Source organism: Salvelinus namaycush, chromosome 6 (assembly GCF_016432855.1).
Source record: "Salvelinus namaycush isolate Seneca chromosome 6, SaNama_1.0, whole genome shotgun sequence".
In the NCBI taxonomy this organism is placed as follows: domain Eukaryota; kingdom Metazoa; phylum Chordata; class Actinopteri; order Salmoniformes; family Salmonidae; genus Salvelinus; species Salvelinus namaycush.
In genome coordinates, this window is record NC_052312.1 from 42,740,407 (window position 1) to 42,761,075 (window position 20,669).

General features: G+C 45.7%; 1 protein-coding gene across 2 annotated transcripts in view; it reads right to left on the reverse strand.

Annotated features, from left to right (window-relative positions):
• Nucleotides 1-20,669, reverse strand: part of LOC120050043 (filamin-C-like) — a 94,655-nt gene that overhangs the window by 61,371 nt on the left and 12,615 nt on the right. For both annotated transcript variants that reach the window (XM_038996654.1, XM_038996653.1), the window contains exon 2: nt 5,050-5,298. In XM_038996654.1, coding sequence (XP_038852582.1) covers nt 5,050-5,298 — 249 coding nt within the window. The remainder of the gene's footprint in view (nt 1-5,049; nt 5,299-20,669) is intronic.

Here is a 20,669-nt window from a genome sequence, read left to right on the forward strand (position 1 = left end):
ATCAATTGATACAACTGCTCAAAATGATGAGTAACTGTTGCATTACTCTTAATGCATAGTTTTATGGAAACTGACGAACAACATTCCATGTTTAGATCATGAAAGTTTCAGGATAAGGTGATCCATTGACACCATTACCGTGGAACATGAACCAATTGGACTACATTATCTATGGATGTAATATTTCATCATCGTTCTTTATCAGACACTGTTTCTATGGTCCCATGTACCACTTTTCCAGACCATGTTTTCAGATTTGACATTACTGTACACTCACTGGCCACTTTATTAGGTACACCTATCTAGTACTGGGTAGGACCACCTTTTGCCTCCACAACAGCCTGAATTATTCATGGTGTTGTACGTTAAGAGATGCCCTTCTGCACACCACTGTTTTAAACAGCTGTTATTTGAGCATTTGTGGCCTTTCTGTTAGCTTGAATGAGTCTGGATATTCTCCGCTGACCTCTCTCATTAACAAGGTGTTTTTGCCCACAGAACTGCCGCTTACTGAATGTGTTTTGTTTATTGCACCATTCTCTGTAAACTCTAGAGACTGTAGTGCATAAATATCCCAGGAAGGCAGATGTTTCTGAGATGCTGGATTCACCATGTGTAGCATCAACATCATACCACGGTCAAAGTTGCATAGATTACGCATCTTGCCTGTTCTAATGTTTGGTCGAACAACAACTAAAGCTCTCTACTCTATATATTGAGTTGCAGGCAGCCACATGATTCGCTGTTCGAATGTAACCTTCCTTGATGAGCTAAATCAGGTCTGTAGAGCTGATGGCATGACCTATGTCATTGTGTGGGATAATGTCAGGTTCCACCATGCTCAAATGGTGCAAGCATGGTTTCAGGCCCATCCACAATTTACCACCCTGTACTTACCCCCATACTCTCCTTTCCTAAAACCCGATTGAGGAATTTTTCTCCACATGGAGGTGGAAGGTATATGATAGGCACCCTCACGAACAAGCCACCCTTCTCCAGGCCATGGATGACGCATGCAATGACATCACGGCAGACCAGTGTCAGGCCTGGATTCGCCATGCCCGAAGATTCTTCCCAAGATGTTTGGCTAATGAAAACATCCATTGTGATGTGGATGAGAACCTGTGGCCAAATCCACAAGACAGGGTTGAGGGAAATACAGGACAGTAATCAATCCTTTGTTTTGCTTTTTACAGTAAGCCAGGTGAGGAACACTGCAGTTGATGTTTTACTGTAGTTTTTTCCTTTTTTTGTAGCTAATTATTTTTGCTTTAATTCAAAGAAACCTATGAGTGATTTTATTGTATTTCATCAATAAATGTCAGATTTTGTTAAATGATTCCACTGTGTCTGTAGTATTCTCTTTACTAGCCCTTTTCCAGTGATGTACTTACGTGTGGTACCATAATGAAACATGTATCACATATTTTATACTACAATATTTAATGATTGAACGAACGTGACTATGCGTATATGATAAACAGAGAGTAGCAGTAGTGTAAAAGAGGGGTTGGCGGGTGGTGGGTGGTGGGTGGTGGGACACAATGCAGATAGTCCGGGTAGCCTACGGTTAGTCAGGCTAATTGAGGTAGTATGTACATAAATGTGTAGTTAAAGTGACTATGTATATATGATGAACAGAGAGTAGCAGCAGCCTAAAAGAGGGGTTGGGGGGGGGGGGGGGCAATGTAAATAGTCCGGGTAGCCATTTGATTACTTGTTCAAGAGTCTTATGACTTGGGGGTAAAAACTGTTGAGAAGCCATTTGGTCCTAGACTTGGCGCTCCGGTGCCGCTTGCCATGCGGTAGAAGAGAGAACATTCTATGACTGGGGTGGCTGGGGTCTTTGACCATTTTTAGGGCCTTCCTCTGACACTGCCTGGTGTAGGTAGAGGTCCTGGATGGCAGGCAGCTTAGCCCAAGTGAAGTACAGGGCCGTACACACTACCCTCTATAGTGCCTTGCAGTCAGAGGCCGAGCAGTTGCCTTACCAGGCAGTGATGCAACCAGTCAGGAGGCTCTCGATGTTGCAGCTGTAGAACCATTTGAGGATCTCAGGACCCATGCCAAAACATTTTAGTTTCCTGAGGGGGAATAGGCTTTGTCGTGCCCTCTTCACGACTGTCTTGGTGTGTTTGAACCATTCTAGTTTGTTGGTGATGTGGACACCAAGGAACTTGAAGCTCTCAACCTGCTCCACTACAGCCTCGTCGGTGAGGATGGGTAGTCCACAATCATCTCCTTTGTCTTGATTATGTTGAGGGATAGGTTGTTATTCTGGCGCCATCTGGTCAGGTCTCTGACCTCCTCACTATAGGGTGTCTCGTCGTTGTCGGTGATCAGGCCTACCACTGTTGTGTCGTCTGCAAACTTAATGATGGTGTTGGTCGTGCCTGGCCACACAGTTGTGGGTGAACAGGGAGTACAGGAGGGGACTGAGCATGCACCCAAGGGGCTCATGTGTTGAGGATCAGTGTGGCGGACGTGATGCTACCTACCCTCACCACCTGGGGGCGGCCCGTCAGGAAGTCCAGGATCCAGTTGCAGAGGGAGGTGTTTAGTTCCAGGGTCCTTAGCTTAGTGATGAGCTTTGAGGGCACTATGGTGTTGAACGCTGAACTGTAGTCAATGAATAGCATTCTCTCATAGGTGTTCCTTTTGTCCAGGTGGGAAAGGGCAGTGTGGAGTGCAATAGAGATTACATCATCTGTGGATCTGTTTGGGCGGTATGCAAATTGGAGTGGGTCTAGGGTATCTGGGATGATGGTGTTAATGTGAGCCATTACCAGACTTTCAAAGCACTTCATGGCTACGGACGTGAGTGCTACGGGTCTGTAGACATTTAGGCAGGTTGCCTTAGTGTTCTTGGGCACAAGGACTATGATGGTCTGCTTGAAACATGTTGGTATTACAGACTCAGTCAGGGACATGTTGAAAATGTCAGTGAAGACACCTGCCAGTTGGTCAGCACATGCCCGGAGCACACGTCCTGGTAATCCGTCTGGCCCCGCGGCCTTGTGAATGTTGACCTTTTTAAAGGTCTTACTCATGTCGGCTATGGAGAGCATGATCACACAGTCGTCCAGAACAGCTGATGCTCTCATGCATGCTTCAGTGTTGCTTGCCTCGAGCATAAAAGTGATTTAGCTCGTCTGGTAGGCTTGTGTCACTGGGCAGCTCAAGGCTGTGCTTCCCTTTGTAGTCTGTAATAGTTTGCAAGCCCAGCCACATAAGAAGAGCATCGGAGCCGGTGTAGTACGATTTAATCTTAGCCCTGTACTGGCGCTTTGCCTGTTTGATGGTTGGTCGGAGGCATAGCAGGATTTCTTATAAGCTTCTGGGTTAGAGTCCCGCACCTTGAAAGTGGCAGCTCTACCATTTAGCTCAGTGCGAATGTTGCCTGTAATCCATGGCTTCTGGTTGGGGTATGTATGTACAGTCACTGTGGGGACGACGTCCTCGATGCACTTATTAATAAAGCCAGTGACTGATGTGGTGTACTCCTCAATGCCATCGGAGGAATCCCAAAACATGTTCCAGTCTGTGCTAGAAAAACAGTCATGTAGTTTAGCATCTGCTTTATCTGACCACTTTTTTATAGACCGAGTCACTGGTGCTTCCTGCTTTAATTATAGCTTGTAAGCAGGAATCAGGAGGATAGAATTATGGTCAGATTTACCAAATGGAGGGCGGGGGAGAGCTTTGTATGCGTCTCTGTGTGGAGTACAGGTGATCTAGAATTTTTTTCCCTCTGGTTGCGCATTTAACATGTTGATAGAAATTAGGTAAAACTGATTTACGTTTCCCTACATTAAAATTCCCGGCAACTAGGAGCGCCGCCTCTGGGTGAGCGGTTTCCTGTTTGCTTATTTCCTCATACAGCTGACTGAGTGCAGTCTTACAGCCAGCATCCGTCTGTGGTGGTAGATAATGTGGATGAAAACTCTCTTGACAAATAGTGTGGTCTACAGCTTATCTTAAGATACTCTACTTCAGGAGAGCAAAATCTAGAGACTTCCTTAGATTTCGTGCACCAGCTGTTGTTTACAAATATGCACAGACCGCCCCCCCTCGTCTTACCGGAGTGTGCTTTTCTATCAAGCCGGTGCAGCGTATATCCCACGAGCTAAATATCCATGTCATCATTCAGCCACGATTCCGTTTCTGATGTCCCGTTGGTAGGATATTTGTGATCATACCTCGTCTAATTTATTGTCCAATCATTGCACTTTGGCAAGTAATATTGACGTAACGGCATCTTCCCACTCGCCGTATGCGGATCCTTACGAGGCACCCCGCTCTGTGTCCTCTGTACCTGTGTCTCCTTCTCCTGCCAATGACAGGGATGTTGGCCATGTCGGGTGTCTGAAGTACATCCTGTGCGTTCTGCTTGTTGAAGGAAAAATCGTTGTCTTATCCAAGGTGAGTGATCGCTGTCCTGATATCCAGAAGCTCTTTTTTGCCGTAAGATACAGTAGCAGAAACATTATGTACAAAATAAGTTACAAATAGCACGGGAAAAAATGACATTTAGTTAGGCGCCCGTAAAACTGCTGCCATTTCTTCCGGCACCATTTTAACATTTAACATCAACCAGTTAGTCAGCCCTGAACGTACATAACCCTTACCCCTGACCTGGTCTCATTAGGCTTGGTGTTTCAACAAGACTGTTTCAAAAAACACTGGAGTTTCTCTGGAACTTCTCTGTGACACATACTTGGAATTATGGCTGAGGCTAGTGTTTAGTGTACTGTTTCAGTGAATAGTATGGATGATTAATCAACCCTCAAACAACTCTCAAATGAGTTACAACCTGGAAGACTATTGTCAACAAATGAAACGTATGAGGCACAGATCTTGGATCAGCTCTTGGATCAGCTCTCACTCAAACTGCTCCTCAAAGCCTTACCTCGGGCACAGTTGTCAATCAGTGCTCCCAGGGCCTTGCCATCCATCCATTCAAATTAACTAACACTAAACTGTTTCTGAGTCAGCGCCAAGCCAGCAGAGTCTGACAGAATGAGTCACAGATCCTGGATCAGCTCTTACCTGGGGCACAGTTGTCAACCAGGGCTCCCAGGGCCTTGCCGTCCCTCCAGTCACGGTGAAAGTTGTTGATGGGCAGCTGGGGCACCTTGTTCTGGATCCATCCCAGCAGCCTCTGCTTGGGGGTCAGCTTCTTGGCGTCCTCATCGTCCTCGTCCTCCCACATGGGCATTGAGATGGAGTAGTGCAGGATCAGAGTCCAGATCAGACCCAGGATAAGCTTCAGGTTCCCATCCACGATGGCCTTACTGTCTGTAAAGGGGGAGAGAGGAGAGGGTTAAGGTCAGGTCATTTACTAAGGTACTGATACTGACTAAAGAACATAGTATGGTATTGTGCAAAAAAGCAATACTTCCATGAAAGCAATACTGGCCTCTATAAATTGTCTCCCCAGGTAACTTGAGTTTAACCTTTTACTGCAGTGGGCTAAATTAGGGTCACACAGAGTGTTTCCTGGTAGTCTTAAACAAATATACTATAAAACAAAACTATACACCTCACACACATTGTTGGGGGTTAAAAAAAGAAGACACCTGTACCATGTACGATATTAGAGTTCAAATGTATTCAATTTTGAGTTTGCATCCCAATATTACACTTTATTTACATCACAGACCACTAAAAAATATCAAATCCGCTTTATATAGAAACACCGGATTTTCAGCGGGTATTAAAATATTAATAACATTCCACCCATGAGGCCACTAGGTCATTTGATTGGAGGAAAGGGCTACGCCCTCTGCCATATACAGTTACAACTTAACTCACAAACTGGGGAGCAGATTAGGTCTAGCCCTAACCCCTTGTGTGGGGCCTCTACCACACACACACCTGCCATCTGATCGGTCTGTTCTAAAGAGAAACAGTGTGTTGTAGAATCGTAATAAGAGTATGCCCTCGGCCTTCAGCTGCCTGGCACAACAACATCAACATCTGTGTTTATTCTGCTCTTATGAGACCCTGGTCGCCCCGGCCTTATCGCCACGGTGATCACCAAGGAGATCACATATAAGGCGGCAGGGGGAGATGAGGCAATGGTATCACTCTAGGACTCCTCAGTCATCGTCTTCATAATACTGATGTTTACTCTTCTATTCCGGCAGCTATCCATTTGTCTTGTCTGGTTGGATGATCCCTCACACACACATCCAATTCCCAGGTGCATATTGAAGATATTGGAAGAACTGTCCACATTTACTTTTCGTCAGCCAACAAGATGAGTAGGCCTAACGAACAACAAAAGCACTAGCCTATGTCAATCTACTATTCCCCCATAGTACAAAGGTCCACCTATTCATTTGGAATAAATATTCCAAACATACTGTATTCTGGGAAAATTGTGGGATGCGATAGATCCCAAATGAATACAAACACTAGAATTTAAAAACAACTTTTTACGCAATGTGGCTGACGCAACAGATCAAAATGTTGCTAAACTATGAGGTTATTTCTTCACATTATAAGCGCAGCAATGCGCACATGGTAGTAGGTGTAGCGATGTACGCTGAAAGTCGGGAAGCAAGTTCAGGGAGTGAATACATTTAATTAATAAATGAACAAAACAAGAAACACGAACAGCATGAAACAGGAACAGAAACAATGACGACTGGGGAAGAAACTAAAGGGAGTGACGTATAAAGGGCAGGTAATCAAGGAGGTGATGGAGTCCAGGTGAGTGTCATTATGCGCTTAACGCTCGTGACAGGAGTGCGCTGTAACGAGAGTCTGTTGACCTAGAGGCCAGAGAGGGAGCACACGAGTGTTCCATTAGCGGAAAACACCATTATCAAAAGTGACCACAAAAGCAATTATACATGTAATGCTTTTATTATGAAGATGCATTTTTATGGTGAAAATGATCTTCCCCAAACTTGACAATGCTTATATATGCCAGTTAGGCTCTACACCCCTTGTAAAGCGGATTAATGTGCTTAATTTTAAGTTATTTGGCCACTTCAGTTGTTATTCAAACCTTATTAAAACATATAGGCCTACGGGCTAGGCTACACGAGGTGTGCGAATATGATTAGGAAAAGTTGCAAAAAAAAGAAATTGTTTCTTATGCTGGGCATCATTCACAAGTGATAATATACAATTCACATGTGATAGGCTAATATTGTCACCCATCAGACTATTCTTGATTTAATCTTGTCTTTACATATACTAAATAATATGTGTGTGAAATTTGTTTTAATTTAAAATGGACCATTATCATGCACCTCTATCGAAACAGGGGCAGTGGAAAAAATACATGTCATCTATGCACTTAAATAGCAAATGGAGGACGCTTTCCCACGTGATTTATTTTCATGCCAGCCAGGTAGGCTATACTCCTGTTGTAAATATATGCAACGTGCTTAATATTAGGAAATATTAGGAAATAAATATAGTAGGCCTAGCCTATAGAAAGCTGATCCTCCTATTTTTAGTAGAGGCCTGGGCTTATGGGATATGAGCTCATGGGCTCGCATGAAGTGTTTGATTCTTCTTTTGAATACATTTGCATTGATGTCAGAGTGATTAGAGGGTCAATCGGGTGCTGAGTACCAGGCAGTTAGCAAGTTTGGTAGGCTACTAATATCCATCAGCAGCATCAGAGCTAATTACCCTGACTAAATGGTCAGGTGGCATTTGACTGCCTTCATGACTCGTGACCACCGGTGTGACGGTAATACGGTCCCCGCAACAGCCTTATCTATGAGTTGGTCCAGTCAAATAAGTACAGGGGGTGATGTGAGGGGGGTGGGGAGTGGAGTTGTAGGTAGGGATGGCTAGTAGTTTGGGCTTGGACCATAAGGGGAAGGAGGGAAAGGGGTTTTGAATTGGAGGACTCGGTAGAGGGACTGTTGGGATATACAGGTGTGGGGTCGAGGAGAATGGGGTGAGAAGCTATAGGAGGACGGGCTCATTATAATGGCTGGAATGGAATAAATGGAACTGTATCGTACAGATCAAACACATGGAAGTCAAATGTTTGTCTCCATTCCATGTATTCCATTGCAGCCATCACAATGAGCCTGTCCTCCTAGAGCTCCTCCCACCAGCCTCCTCTGCTGTGGGGATAGGAGTTTACAGTAGTTGGGGGAGTTTGAGGTTATTGGAAGTGGTAGGGTAGGGGGGAGTGATATTGAGAGCTAGCACAGATGTAGAAAGATTGATATCTTTGGCTGATGGTCTCCATTTAGGCTCAGTGAAGGGGCAGTTTCATGTTTCATTCAGCTTGCAAGGTGCTGAGAGCAGATCAGCACTAACGAACCCTGCAGAGCGGTACTGCTGCACCAGCAACACACCAGAAAGAGAGGACCCCTCAGGTATACTGTGCCCGTTTAAAAAAGGCAGGACTTTACATTCACACTCTCCCACTCTGACACTTCTCCTTCAGCACTCCTGAGAGAGTATTAAACACACATACGCACACACACACATTCACACACACATATCACACATGCGATAAGAGAGAGCGATTCAATCCCTTCAGTGGTTTGGTCCAGGTCCAACATTTAAAAGCCTGATATTTCCGGCACTGGAGTGTGTAGGACCTGAGTCTATGGTGAGAGCATCCTGGCTTGAACAGGGACATTCCTATAGGACTGCATCAGAATGGTCAGTGCGTGCGTTCATGTGTGTCCTACTGTATTGGGAGGGGACAGTACCCAGACTCCCTGGCTCAGTAGTCTCGCCTGTCAACAAGGCTGTCACCCTATCAACACTTGGACTGTTGACAATTTGCAATGTTTTTTTTTTACATTACTGGACAGTTAATGACCCTTCGCATAGGACCGCTACATCTCCACTACCTTGAATTGATCTTGGAAAACTGCCTCGTCTAATCTTACTCGACAAAAACGAAACGTTTCCTTGTAACTTGAAGTTGAACTCCGCAAACAAACTGCTTGCAAACATCCGACGGGGTTGATGACATGGTGCTGGAATCCAGCAGGCTCAAACGCAACATGCATGGAAGAACAAACAGTGTGAAAGAACAACAAACACATGACTTAAAGGCTTGGGGAAAAGGAAAGGTGCATTAGGAGGGAGAGGGAGGGGGGACAGAATTCCGAACTGGAGCTGGGATGGGGAATGAGAATGTTTTCTGAAAACTTCCAGAGGGGTCAGACAGAGGTTGAGGTTGGGGGGTATTGACGGGAACAATGAATTTGGCCCTGTCGACAAGTGTATGTGTGAGGCATCTGTGTCTCTGGAGCCAAGGCATTAGTGTGTGATTGAATGCCTCCCTCTCTCAGTCTCATGGCGCCTGGCGTGGCCCTTTACAAGATCTACTCTCTGTACAGGAGATAAGCAGTGTATCCCCCACACCCATTCAAATCATCCTGTGCCATTCACCAACCACACTGCCACATGGAGTCAAGAGAGATAATAGAACAGAGGGTGAGAATAGAGGGCATCCAATAGCTCACACTAACCCACTTCAGTTCCTCCACTAGAGCAGTAAAGCACAAAAGTACTAAGTTGCTAAAATGATTTGCTGTCTCTGTCTCTCTCTCTCTCTCTCTCTCTCTGTGGATCACACAATTCTCTCTCCATCCTCCTTTTCCCTCTGTCTTCATTCTCCTCTTTATCTTTCTGGCACATTCTGTTACTCCCCTAACACATCTCACTTTCTCACTCTGTCCCCCTTTGCCTCCCTCTGTTTGTCTCTCCCTCTCTCATTCTTTTCTCTCCCTTCCTCTCTCTCCCTATTTCTTCGTCTCTCTCTCCCTCTAGCCCCCTCTTTCTCCCTCTCTCTCTCTCTCTCCCTCTCCCTCTCTTTCTCCCTCTCTCCCCCTTTCTCTCACTTTCTCTCTCTCTCTCTCTCCCTGTTGTAAGTCGCTGCTCGGAGACACAAAGCCCTGATGTCAGAACTTCACTCATAACACATTTTCTCCAGTTGGACTGAGGGGGGGGGGGGGGGGGGGGGACAATGTGGCCTTTCTGCCTAGAACCCATTGTGTCGCCTCCATCTCGGACCAAAGTGACCTTTAAGGCTCTGATTGGCTCTGGAGGCGGGACTCACTGTTTGTCTGGTTACCACGGGCAACGGCAAACTGTAACCCACTCAAACTGACACTGACTGTAGCACTCTAATGGGTGTACAGCCTTCGCAGGAGAGGTGTTAAAACAAGCCCCTTGTTGTTACTGTGAAGGTGTCTGGCTCTAGTCTAGGTCTCATTCTTTCCGCTCCTCCGCTCTCTCTGTTTCTCTCGCTCTGTCTCTCTCTCTCTCTTTCTCTCCAGAAACAGAATGGACAGACGTGAAGGGTCAGCAGTGAGTAGGGTGGACAGAGCTGGCGTTTGGACAGCGGCCCTTCAGAACCCAGCTCTCTGACTGGCAGATGGCTAACAGATCCCCACTGCTCCACTCTTTACTTCAGTCTATTATGGCTCTATAGTTGCACTCACAATGCTCCACCAAATCACTGTGTATTTATTCCTTGTGTCAATAATGATATTTTTTATTACATGTCGTTTCTTTATCTTTAACTCTGCATTGTAAGTAAGCATTTCACTGTTAGTCTACACCTGCTGTTTACGAAGAATGTGAAAAATAACATTGGATTGGATGCGATCTCAAGGGTAATGAAGACATGGGTGTGTGTTCTGTGTGTTCCGATCTGTCCGCTCTGTCTCTAACAAATAGAGAACTAACACAAAGAGACCGATGCAGCTCAGACACTTGGCCTGTATGAGCCAGAACAGAACAACAGAAGGCCCAGTGAAAACAAGTATTTTCAACCCTTTTACTCACTGGGGGACAATGTAATATCAGCTAGAAGATCCATTGAGGTATGGGCTAGATCAGAAGGAGCCTCAAGCACTTCTGTCTTCCTCTGACAAGTAATAAGACAGTTGATTCCAACAACTTCTGGAATCCAGTTCAAAGAACAGGGGAACAGAATCCTCCCATATCAGCTAGATCAGTGCAGAACAGAAGAAAAGACAGTACAGGTTGAGTGTGTGTTTGTACGCAATGGTCATAGTATCCAAATGTTCAGACATAGACACAATGCATAGACATCCAGACTTATGGTGTGTGTGCGTGTGCGTGTGCGTGTGCGTGTGCGTGTGCGTGTGTGTGTGTGTGTGTGTGTGGTGTGTAGTAGCCTAGTATTGTGTAAGGGTTGAGTAAGGAGACAGAGTTTAGTGGAGTGGGAATGATGGCACCACAGAGTGGGGGTGATTCCATGAGGAAACACTACAGAAAAGCTCCTGTTTCCTGTTGATGGGTTCACTTTCTCCTGGGGAAGCATTTGACCGACGCACAGCCTCACACTATCTGCTTCAGACACGTCCTGTGTGCACGGGGGGCTGTGGTATCTAATCACTCTGCTGTGTTTTTTCCTGCAGATAACGTTCAAGTGTGTGTGTGTGTACCCCTGTCCTGATGTCCCAGTGATAAAGTGAGTGGATAGAGTGAGTAGATAGAGTGAGTGGATAGAGTGAGTGGATAGAGTGAGCAGATAGAGTGAGTACATAGAGTGAGTGGATAGAGTGAGCAGATAGAGTGAGTACATAGAGTGAGTGGATAGAGTGAGTGGATAGAGTGAGTACATAGAGTGAGTGGATAGAGTGAGTAGATAGAGTGAGTGGATAGAGTGAGCAGATAGAGTGAGCGGATAGAGTGAGCGGATAGAGTGAGCAGATAGAGTGAGCGGATAGAGTGAGTACATAGAGTGAGTGGATAGAGTGAGTAGATAGAGTGAGTGGATAGAGTGAGTGGATAGAGTGAGCAGATAGAGTGAGTACATAGAGTGAGTGGATAGAGTGAGTAGATAGAGTGAGTGGATAGAGTGAGTGGATAGAGTGAGTGGATAGAGTGAGCAGATAGAGTGAGTAGATAGAGTGAGTAGATAGAGTGAGTACATAGAGTGAGTGGATAGAGTGAGCAGATAGAGTGAGTACATAGAGTGAGTGGATAGAGTGAGTAGATAGAGTGAGTGGATAGAGTGAGTGGATAGAGTGAGCAGATAGAGTGAGCGGATAGAGTGAGCAGATAGAGTGAGCGGATAGAGTGAGTGGATAGAGTGAGTAGATAGAGTGAGCAGATAGAGTGAGCAGATAGAGTGAGCAGATAGAGTGAGTGGATAGAGTGAGTGGATAGAGTGAGTAGAGTGAGTGAGTGAGTGAGTGAGTGAGTGAGTGAGTGAGTGAGTGAGTGAGTGAGTGAGTGAGTGAGTGAGTGAGTGAGTGAGTGAGTGAGTGAGTGAGTGAGTGAGTGAGTGAGTGGATAGAGTGTGTGGATAGAGTGTGTGGATAGAGTGTGTGGATAGAGTGTGTGGATAGAGTGAGTGGATAGAGTGAGTGGATAGAGTGAGTGGATAGAGTGAGTAGATACTTTAGAGTGAGTGGATAGAGTGAGTGAGTGAGTGAGTGAGTGAGTGAGTGAGTGAGTGAGTGAGTGAGTGAGTGAGTGAGTGAGTGAGTGAGTGAGTGAGTGAGTGAGTGAGTGAGTGGATAGAGTGTGTGGATAGAGTGAATGGATAGAGTGAGTGGATAGAGTGAGTGGATAGAGTGAGTGGATAGAGTGAGTGGATAGAGTGCGTGGATAGAGTGAGTGGATAGAGTGAGTGGATAGAGTGAGTGAGTGAGTGAGTGGATAGAGTGAGTGAGTGAGTGAGTGAGTGAGTGAGTGAGTGAGTGAGTGAGTGAGTGAGTCAGTGAGTGAGTGAGTGAGTGAGTGAGTGAGTGGATAGAGTGAGTGGATAGAGTGAGTGGATAGAGTGAGTGGATAGAGTGCGTGGATAGAGTGAGCGGATAGAGTGCGTGGATAGAGTGAGTGGATAGAGTGAGTGGATAGAGTGAGTGAGTGAGTGAGTGAGTGAGTGAGTGAGTCAGTGAGTGAGTGAGTGAGTGAGTGAGTGAGTGAGTCAGTGAGTGAGTGAGTGAGTGAGTGAGTGAGTGGATAGAGTGAGTGGATAGAGTGAGTAGATAGAGTGAGTGGATACTTTAGAGTGAGTGGATAGAGTGAGTGAGTGAGTGAGTGAGTGAGTGAGTGAGTGAGTGAGTGAGTGAGTGAGTGAGTGAGTGAGTGAGTGAGTGAGTGAGTGAGTGAGTAGAGTGAGTGTGTGAGTGAGTGAGTGAGTGAGTGAGTGAGTGAGTGAGTGAGTGAGTGAGTGAGTGAGTGAGTGAGTGAGTGAGTGAGTGAGTGAGTGGATAGAGTGAGTAGATAGAGTGAGTGGATAGAGTGAGTGGATAGAGTGAGTGGATAGAGTGAGTGAGTGAGTGAGTGAGTGAGTGAGTGAGTGAGTGAGTGAGTGAGTGAGTGACTGGATAGAGTGAGTGGATAGAGTGTGTGGATAGAGTGAATGGATAGAGTGAGTGGATAGAGTGAGTGGAAAGAGTGAGTGGATAGAGTGAGTGGATAGAGTGAGTGGATAGAGTGAGTGAGTGAGTGAGTGAGTGAGTGAGTGAGTGAGTGAGTGAGTGAGTGAGTGAGTGAGTGAGTGAGTGAGTGAGTGAGTAGATAGAGTGAGTGAGTGAGTGAGTGAGTGAGTGAGTGAGTGAGTGAGTGAGTGAGTGAGTGAGTGAGTGAGTGAGTGAGTGAGTGAGTGAGTGAGTGAGTGAGTGAGTGAGTGAGTGAGTGAGTGAGTGAGTGGAAAGAGTGAGTAGATAGAGTGAGTAGATAGAGTGAGTGGATACTTTAGAGTGAGTGGATAGAGTGAGTGAGTGAGTGAGTGAGTGAGTGAGTGAGTGAGTGAGTGAGTGAGTGAGTGAGTGAGTGAGTGAGTGAGTGAGTGAGTGAGTGAGTGAGTGAGTGAGTGAGTGAGTGAGTGGATAGAGTGAGTGGATAGAGTGAGTGGATAGAGTGAGTGGATAGAGTGAGTGGATAGAGTGAGTAGATAGAGTGAGTGGATAGAGTGAGTGGATAGAGTGAGTGAGTGAGTGAGTGAGTGAGTGAGTGAGTGAGTGAGTGAGTGAGTGAGTGAGTGAGTGAGTGAGTGAGTAAGTAAGTGAGTGAGTGAGTGAGTGAGTGAGTGAGTGAGTGAGTGAGTGAGTGAGTGGATAGAGTGAGTGGATAGAGTGAGTGGATAGAGTGAGTGAGTGAGTGAGTGAGTGAGTGACTGGATAGAGTGAGTGGATACTTTAGAGTGAGTGGATACTTTAGAGTGGATAGAGTGAGTAGATAGAGTGAGTGAATAGAGTGAGTGTTTGACAGTTGAACGGAGAGAGGGAAAAAGTGACCGTATCTCTCCAACAGGAGAAAGAAAGACAGAAAAAAACAAACGACAGTGGGAAGCGAGCCACCCAGATTCACATTTTCCACAGGATTTCCCAAAGACAATGTCCAAGGAGGAAAACACACGCACACACACACCAGCTGGAGCCAATGTCAAACAGTTGTTGGAGAGGGATTCCCAGGGGTAGTTTATAACAGACTCACACACATATATACACACACACACACGCACACACACATATACATAGATAAATCACTTTCCTTGGCATGAATTGCGTGTCTGCTTCTCTGAACAACGAAGGCTTGAGAGCCACGACGGTCAAAGGGTTATGCTTATATAAGACACACACTGAAGTAGTAGACACACACTTCAATCCCTAAGAAGAAAACAAAGTCACTTAGTGCACCAACGCAGAGTATTCAACAAACTCTCACAGTCTCACGTCAGAATTAGACGTTAATCTATGTTTCTCAATTGTCAAATTATGAAGTTGTTCCAAACGTCAAATTTCGAAGTGTTTCAGGTTAAGTTTAGGCATTTAACTCCAAAATCGGGTTAGGCGTTAACTCTGATTGGTTAAGGTAAGGGTTAAGGTTTGGGATAGGCTTAAAATAACAATCTCAAAAACAACTTCCTATCGAACACTCACTCTATTCACTCCCTCTATCACTGGGACATCAGGACAAGCGAACACACACACTGAATCAAAGGCAGATGCTTACGCCCATCCGCCATCCCTGTCCACAACACCATAACAAAACCCAAATATACTTGAAGGTAACAGTGCTCACTGTTGCCCCTAGTGGCTGGTTTCCACATCATCTCTCGACGTCCTCAGACATGGATGGACGTCGAATACTGACTTGTATCACGGGTGACCTGGCTGGAGTATTACCCCTGCAGGCATAGGGTTCCCCATGTATCTCTGCCAGGCCTGAATAAACAGTTATAACTACAACCTTATGAATCAAAGCAGAGCTGAACTGTGACTGAGAGCTTCAGCTGACCAAACTCTCACCTTCTCTCTCACCACCTCATCAATTAAAGCCCTGTTAAATGACATTATGGGAGGAGTACTGTATACAAACGCAGGGTTCAATCTACGAACAGATACATAGACTACACCATGGGTAGGACCACACAAATACACACACACACACAGTCACACAAATACACACACACAATCACACAAATACACACACACAATCACACACACAGTCACACAAATACACACACACAATCACACACACACACACACAAACACCACACACACAAACACACACACACAGAGTCACACACACACACAACATAGCAGATGCTCTACCAGTGTGGAAGCAGGTAGTATACTCTGTGATGTGATGCCCAAATAAGGCCGGAAGTGTCCTACTTCAAACTCTGAATCTCACCAGGACAAACAACACATGATCCTGTTTGACCTGAGTGACGGCCACAGACAAGAGGTCCGCCCAGACACGCACACACACACACACACACACACACACACACACACACACACACACACACACACACACATACACACACACACACACACCTACACACAAACACACACACACACACACACAAACACACACAGTCTTGTACAGCTAACCTTGTGGGGACATACAATTCAGTCCCATTCAAAATCCTATTTTCCCTAACCCCTAACCCTAAACCTAACCCTAATCCCAACCCGTACTCTTACCCTAACCCTAACCCTAACCCTAACCTTAACCCTAACCCTAACCCTAACCCTAACCCTAACCCAAAAACCTAAACCTAACCCTAGCTCCTAACCCTAACCCTAGCTCCTAACCCTAACCCTACAACTAACCCCATCTCCTAACCTTAATATTTAACTTAATTCTAACCCTAACACTAATTCTAACCTTAACCCTAAACCCCCTAGAAATAGCATTTGACCTTGTGGGGACTAACAAAATGTCCCCAGCTGGTCAACTTTTTGTTCGTTTACTATTCTTGTAGGGACTTCTGGTCCCCACAAGAATAGTTAAACACGTCCACAAACACACACACAAACACATACACACATACAAACACACACACATACACACAAACACACACACACACAAACACACACACAAACAAACATACACACATACACACAAACACACACAAACTCAGTCCCGCATGCACAACCAACAGATACACACACACAACATACAGCCTCATCATCATCACACACACAATATGCATATCCTTCAGATACACAACAGAGACACATCGACACACACAAATCCAACATAATCACATAAAAACACACACACAAACACACAGGCCAGCGGACGACCTGCTGCATTCCTCTGCCACACACAATAGGCCTCGGGGGCAGCTCCAGCAGCTGGATAAATGTTGGATGTGTAATTTAGGGCTTTACAAAGGCCCAGTGCTATATAAAGACCACGGAAATTAGACACACACACACACACACACATCACCTGTGGCTTATAAAAGACTGAAGGGCCTAGCCATTTCACGAGCTGTGACCAAAGCTGTCTAACACAGCGAGTAACTAAACATGTGGCATACACACACACACACTCACTCACACACACACACACACACACAAGCACACACACACACACACACACTCACACACAGACATGTACTAATACACTCACACACTCACTCCAAACTGTTCTGTGTCTGAAGCGTTGGTAAGAACACATCTCTCAACACTACATAGAAAACAGACACCAGGACATGGTTGCTATAACAGACCTCCACACACTTTCGTCTTGGATCACATTTCTATTCAGCTCACATCTCTCCTAAAAGGAATCCTCTACTCCCTGGCTGCTCTACCTAACTCCCCCATTTCTCATCCCCCTTGGGTGGGTGTTTGGCGTGGTGCGGTCTCCAAAGTAAACTCCGTATACCACTCGGTAATAACCCCGTCATGGTGAACAGGTTACAGGAACTAGCACTCTCTCCTCATGCCAAAGCCTGAGCCAGCCCATCAAGAACACCAGGGTCTGTATTCACAAAGAGTCTCAGAGTAAGAGTGCTGGCCTAGGACCAGATCCCCCCCCCCCCTGTACATATAAGCATGGTTATTATTATCTAAAATGCTAAACTGATCCTAGATCAGCACTTCTACTCTGAGACTCTTTTTGAATACAGGCCCAGAGGTGTTTCTCTACCAACAGAATATAGCCTGGGCAACTAACAAAGAAGAACAGAACACAAGAAAGAAAGGAACCTTTCTCCCTTTCTCTTTTTCCTGAGTTAGAGGTTGAGCCAGGAAAGCTCAGACGTGAATTAGATTTGTCACCTGGTTGGCCCCAGTCAGAGTAATGGAGATAAAGAAGGGAATACTCTGTTCTATAGGAGTGTTGACTGAATGTTGGAAATCAGTTGGTGGGATGTTTCCTACTGTAGATTGATAGACTAGACTGTATTGTCCTCGAAGGGAGTATTTGAGTTAACAGCCCATTTTACATTCAAGTAGTGGTTACCAGTGTTCTGTTCAGGGGGTGTGGGAGAAAGGAGTGAGGGCAGTGGAGGACTTGTAGAGTATTTGGTCTGCTGTGGTGTAGGGAGGATGACTGAGCGCTCTCTCTCTCTCTCCCTCTCCCCCTCCCTCTCCCTCTCCCTCTATTTCTCACTCTAAATATTTCTCTCTGTAAATATTTCTCTCTCGCTTTCTCTCGCTTTCTCTCTCTCTGGTGGGACCCAATCTGCAGTCTCAGCTGCCGGCCCAGTTGCTCACAGGCGTCTCTAGCCAACAACTGGGGGGCATCAATAACCTCTAGAGGATGTAACAGACAGTAACACACACAGTCACATACACTGCACACACTCATTCTCCTTGGTTGATCCCCCCTCCCCCATTACTCCCACACACAGGCGGTATTGTCTCCCCCTCCCCCCTGGCTCCCATGTGATCTGCTCTGTGGGCATGAGGGAACTGTAAGGACCACAGTGGAACACAACTAACCCACGTCCTCATCAACACTACGGTACAGACAGAAACCCTACACTTTCTACTACACTTAGAGGAATCGCACGCATACTGTATAGCTACATAAACACAGACACACATACTTATGCATACTGTACGTGCAGAACAGATATGAATACGAAGCAATACACTAAGACTGGCCCATACATATGGATCACACAGAAAGATGGCACAGGTAGATATGTTGTGTGTGTGTGTGTGTGTGTGTGTGTGTGTGTGTGTGTGTGTGTGTGTGTGTGTGTGTGTGTGTGTGTGTGTGTGTGTGTGTGTGTGTGTGTGTGTGTGTGTGTGTGTGTGTGTGTGTGTGTGTGTGTGTGTGTGTGGTGATCAGGGAATAGGTCAACAGTGTGACAGTCAGCAGACTACAGAGAGAAAGCACAGACTGAAAACAGAACAGAACAGGGCAGGAGACACAGACACAGAAACAGAGATAGTTACGACATACTAGTTAACTGAAATAAGCAAACTAACTTCACAAAGTTATAGATCAGAACTACACTGGAATGCAGATGGAGTTTGCCTTCTGAAGAGTGGTAGATGTGCTGTGGAATGGCAGATAGATACAGTGTGGTATGCCAGTGATACCATCTGTATCACTGGTATACCACACACCCCTGCAGCCCCAAGGGCCCCAGATAGCGTTTGAACACGTCATAAGCCATGGCAAAAAAACGTAGAATTACAGGAAATTAGCTGTAAAACTGCGAAAGAAATGCTCAGCCTCATGGCATAATGTATAGAATAGCATGAATTTAGCTTTAAAAATGCACATGTTTTTCTCTGCACCATGACAAAATGTATAGAATTGTAGGAAGTTAGCTGAGGGCCTTGCTCAGACCTTGCAGTGGAACTGGATCATTAAACACCACTCTACCGTCAGATCAGGAAACACATGGCAGCCATCAGTGTGTGTGTGTGTGTGTGTGTGTGTGTGTGTGTGTGTGTGTGTGTGTGTGTGTGTGTGTGTGTGTGTGTGCGTGCGTGCGTGCGTGCGTGCGTGCGTGCGTGCGTGCGTGCGTGCGTGCGTGCGTGCATTTGTGCGTGCATTTGTGCGTGCTTACACTGAGTGCACAAAACATTAGGTAAACCTTCCTAATATTGAGCTGCACCCCATTTTGCAGCACAAAACATCCTCAATTAGTCGGGCATGGACTCGACAAGGTGTCGAAAGCGTTCCACAGGGAGGCTGGCCCATGTTGACTCCAATACTTTCCACAGTTGTGTCAAGTTTGCTGGATGTCGTTGTGTGGAACACCATTCTTGATACACACAGGAAACTGTTGAGCATGAAATACCCAGCAGCATTGTCGTTCTTGACACACTCAAACCAGTTTGCCTGGAACCTACTACATACCTAGTTCAAAGACACTTAAATATTGTGTCTTGCCCATTCACCCTCTGAATGGCATACATACACAATCCATGTCTCAAGGCTTAAAAATCCTTATTTAACCTGTCTCCTCCCCTTCATCTACACTGATTGAAGGGGGTTTAACAAGTGACACAATAAGGGATCATAGCTTTCACCTGGAATCAACTGGTCAGTATATGTCATGGAAAGAGCAGGTGTTCTTAATGTTTTGTACACTCAGTGTATGTGAGTGCATACGTGCATGTGTGTGTGTGACAGAGAGAGAGAGTGTGTATGTGTTTGAGTGTATATGTTGTGTGTGCTTGTATCCATGCATGCTTACACACAGTATGTGTGTAAGTGTGTGCGTGCGTGTGTGTGTGCATGTATGTGTGTGTGTGTATGCGTAAATTCCTCTGACATTTTCATAAGCCTTTAAACTCACCATATGAAGCATGTTGTGAATGACAGAGCGCACCTTAAACTCCATTCACAAGCATATCTTAGAAGACACAGAACAGTCATTCATGAAAAAACATCACCAAAGAACACATCCCAGGGCCCACAGCATGAGACAGGCAAACATGAGTGACAGGTAGAAACTCTATCTTAGCCCATAGAATGAACAACCAGCTGTTTTAGCTGCTTCAAAAGGAACTACATCTAATTGATAAAGGATGTGGGTGTTAGAACTACATCATTTGAACTCCCCAGTGTGTGTGTAATGTCTCAGTATCACTCAGACACACATTCATCCCTGGTATGATAAGGGAGAAAGACTCAAGCTGTTCTCTTCATTCTCACTTCTGATCTGTCCCAGGTAAAGGGGTGTGTGGAGTGGCAGTGGCCTTATGACCCATTAAGGAAGAAGTTCATGAATGGCAGAGGGAGTTTTCAAAGGGTTAATTATTCATTTTTTTCCCCATGCTGAGGGCCAAACATCTGGGCACTATACAGCTGGGCCCTCCCTCACACCCTGCTATCACTCCTCTTGCCTCGCCTCACCCTCACTCCCTTCCCCAAGCCTTCCCTTGCCTTGACCTGTCATCTGCGCCTTCGGCGGGGTGCCAGATTCCTTAAAATCCCCAATTTGAGTCGAGGCTGGGAAATATCCT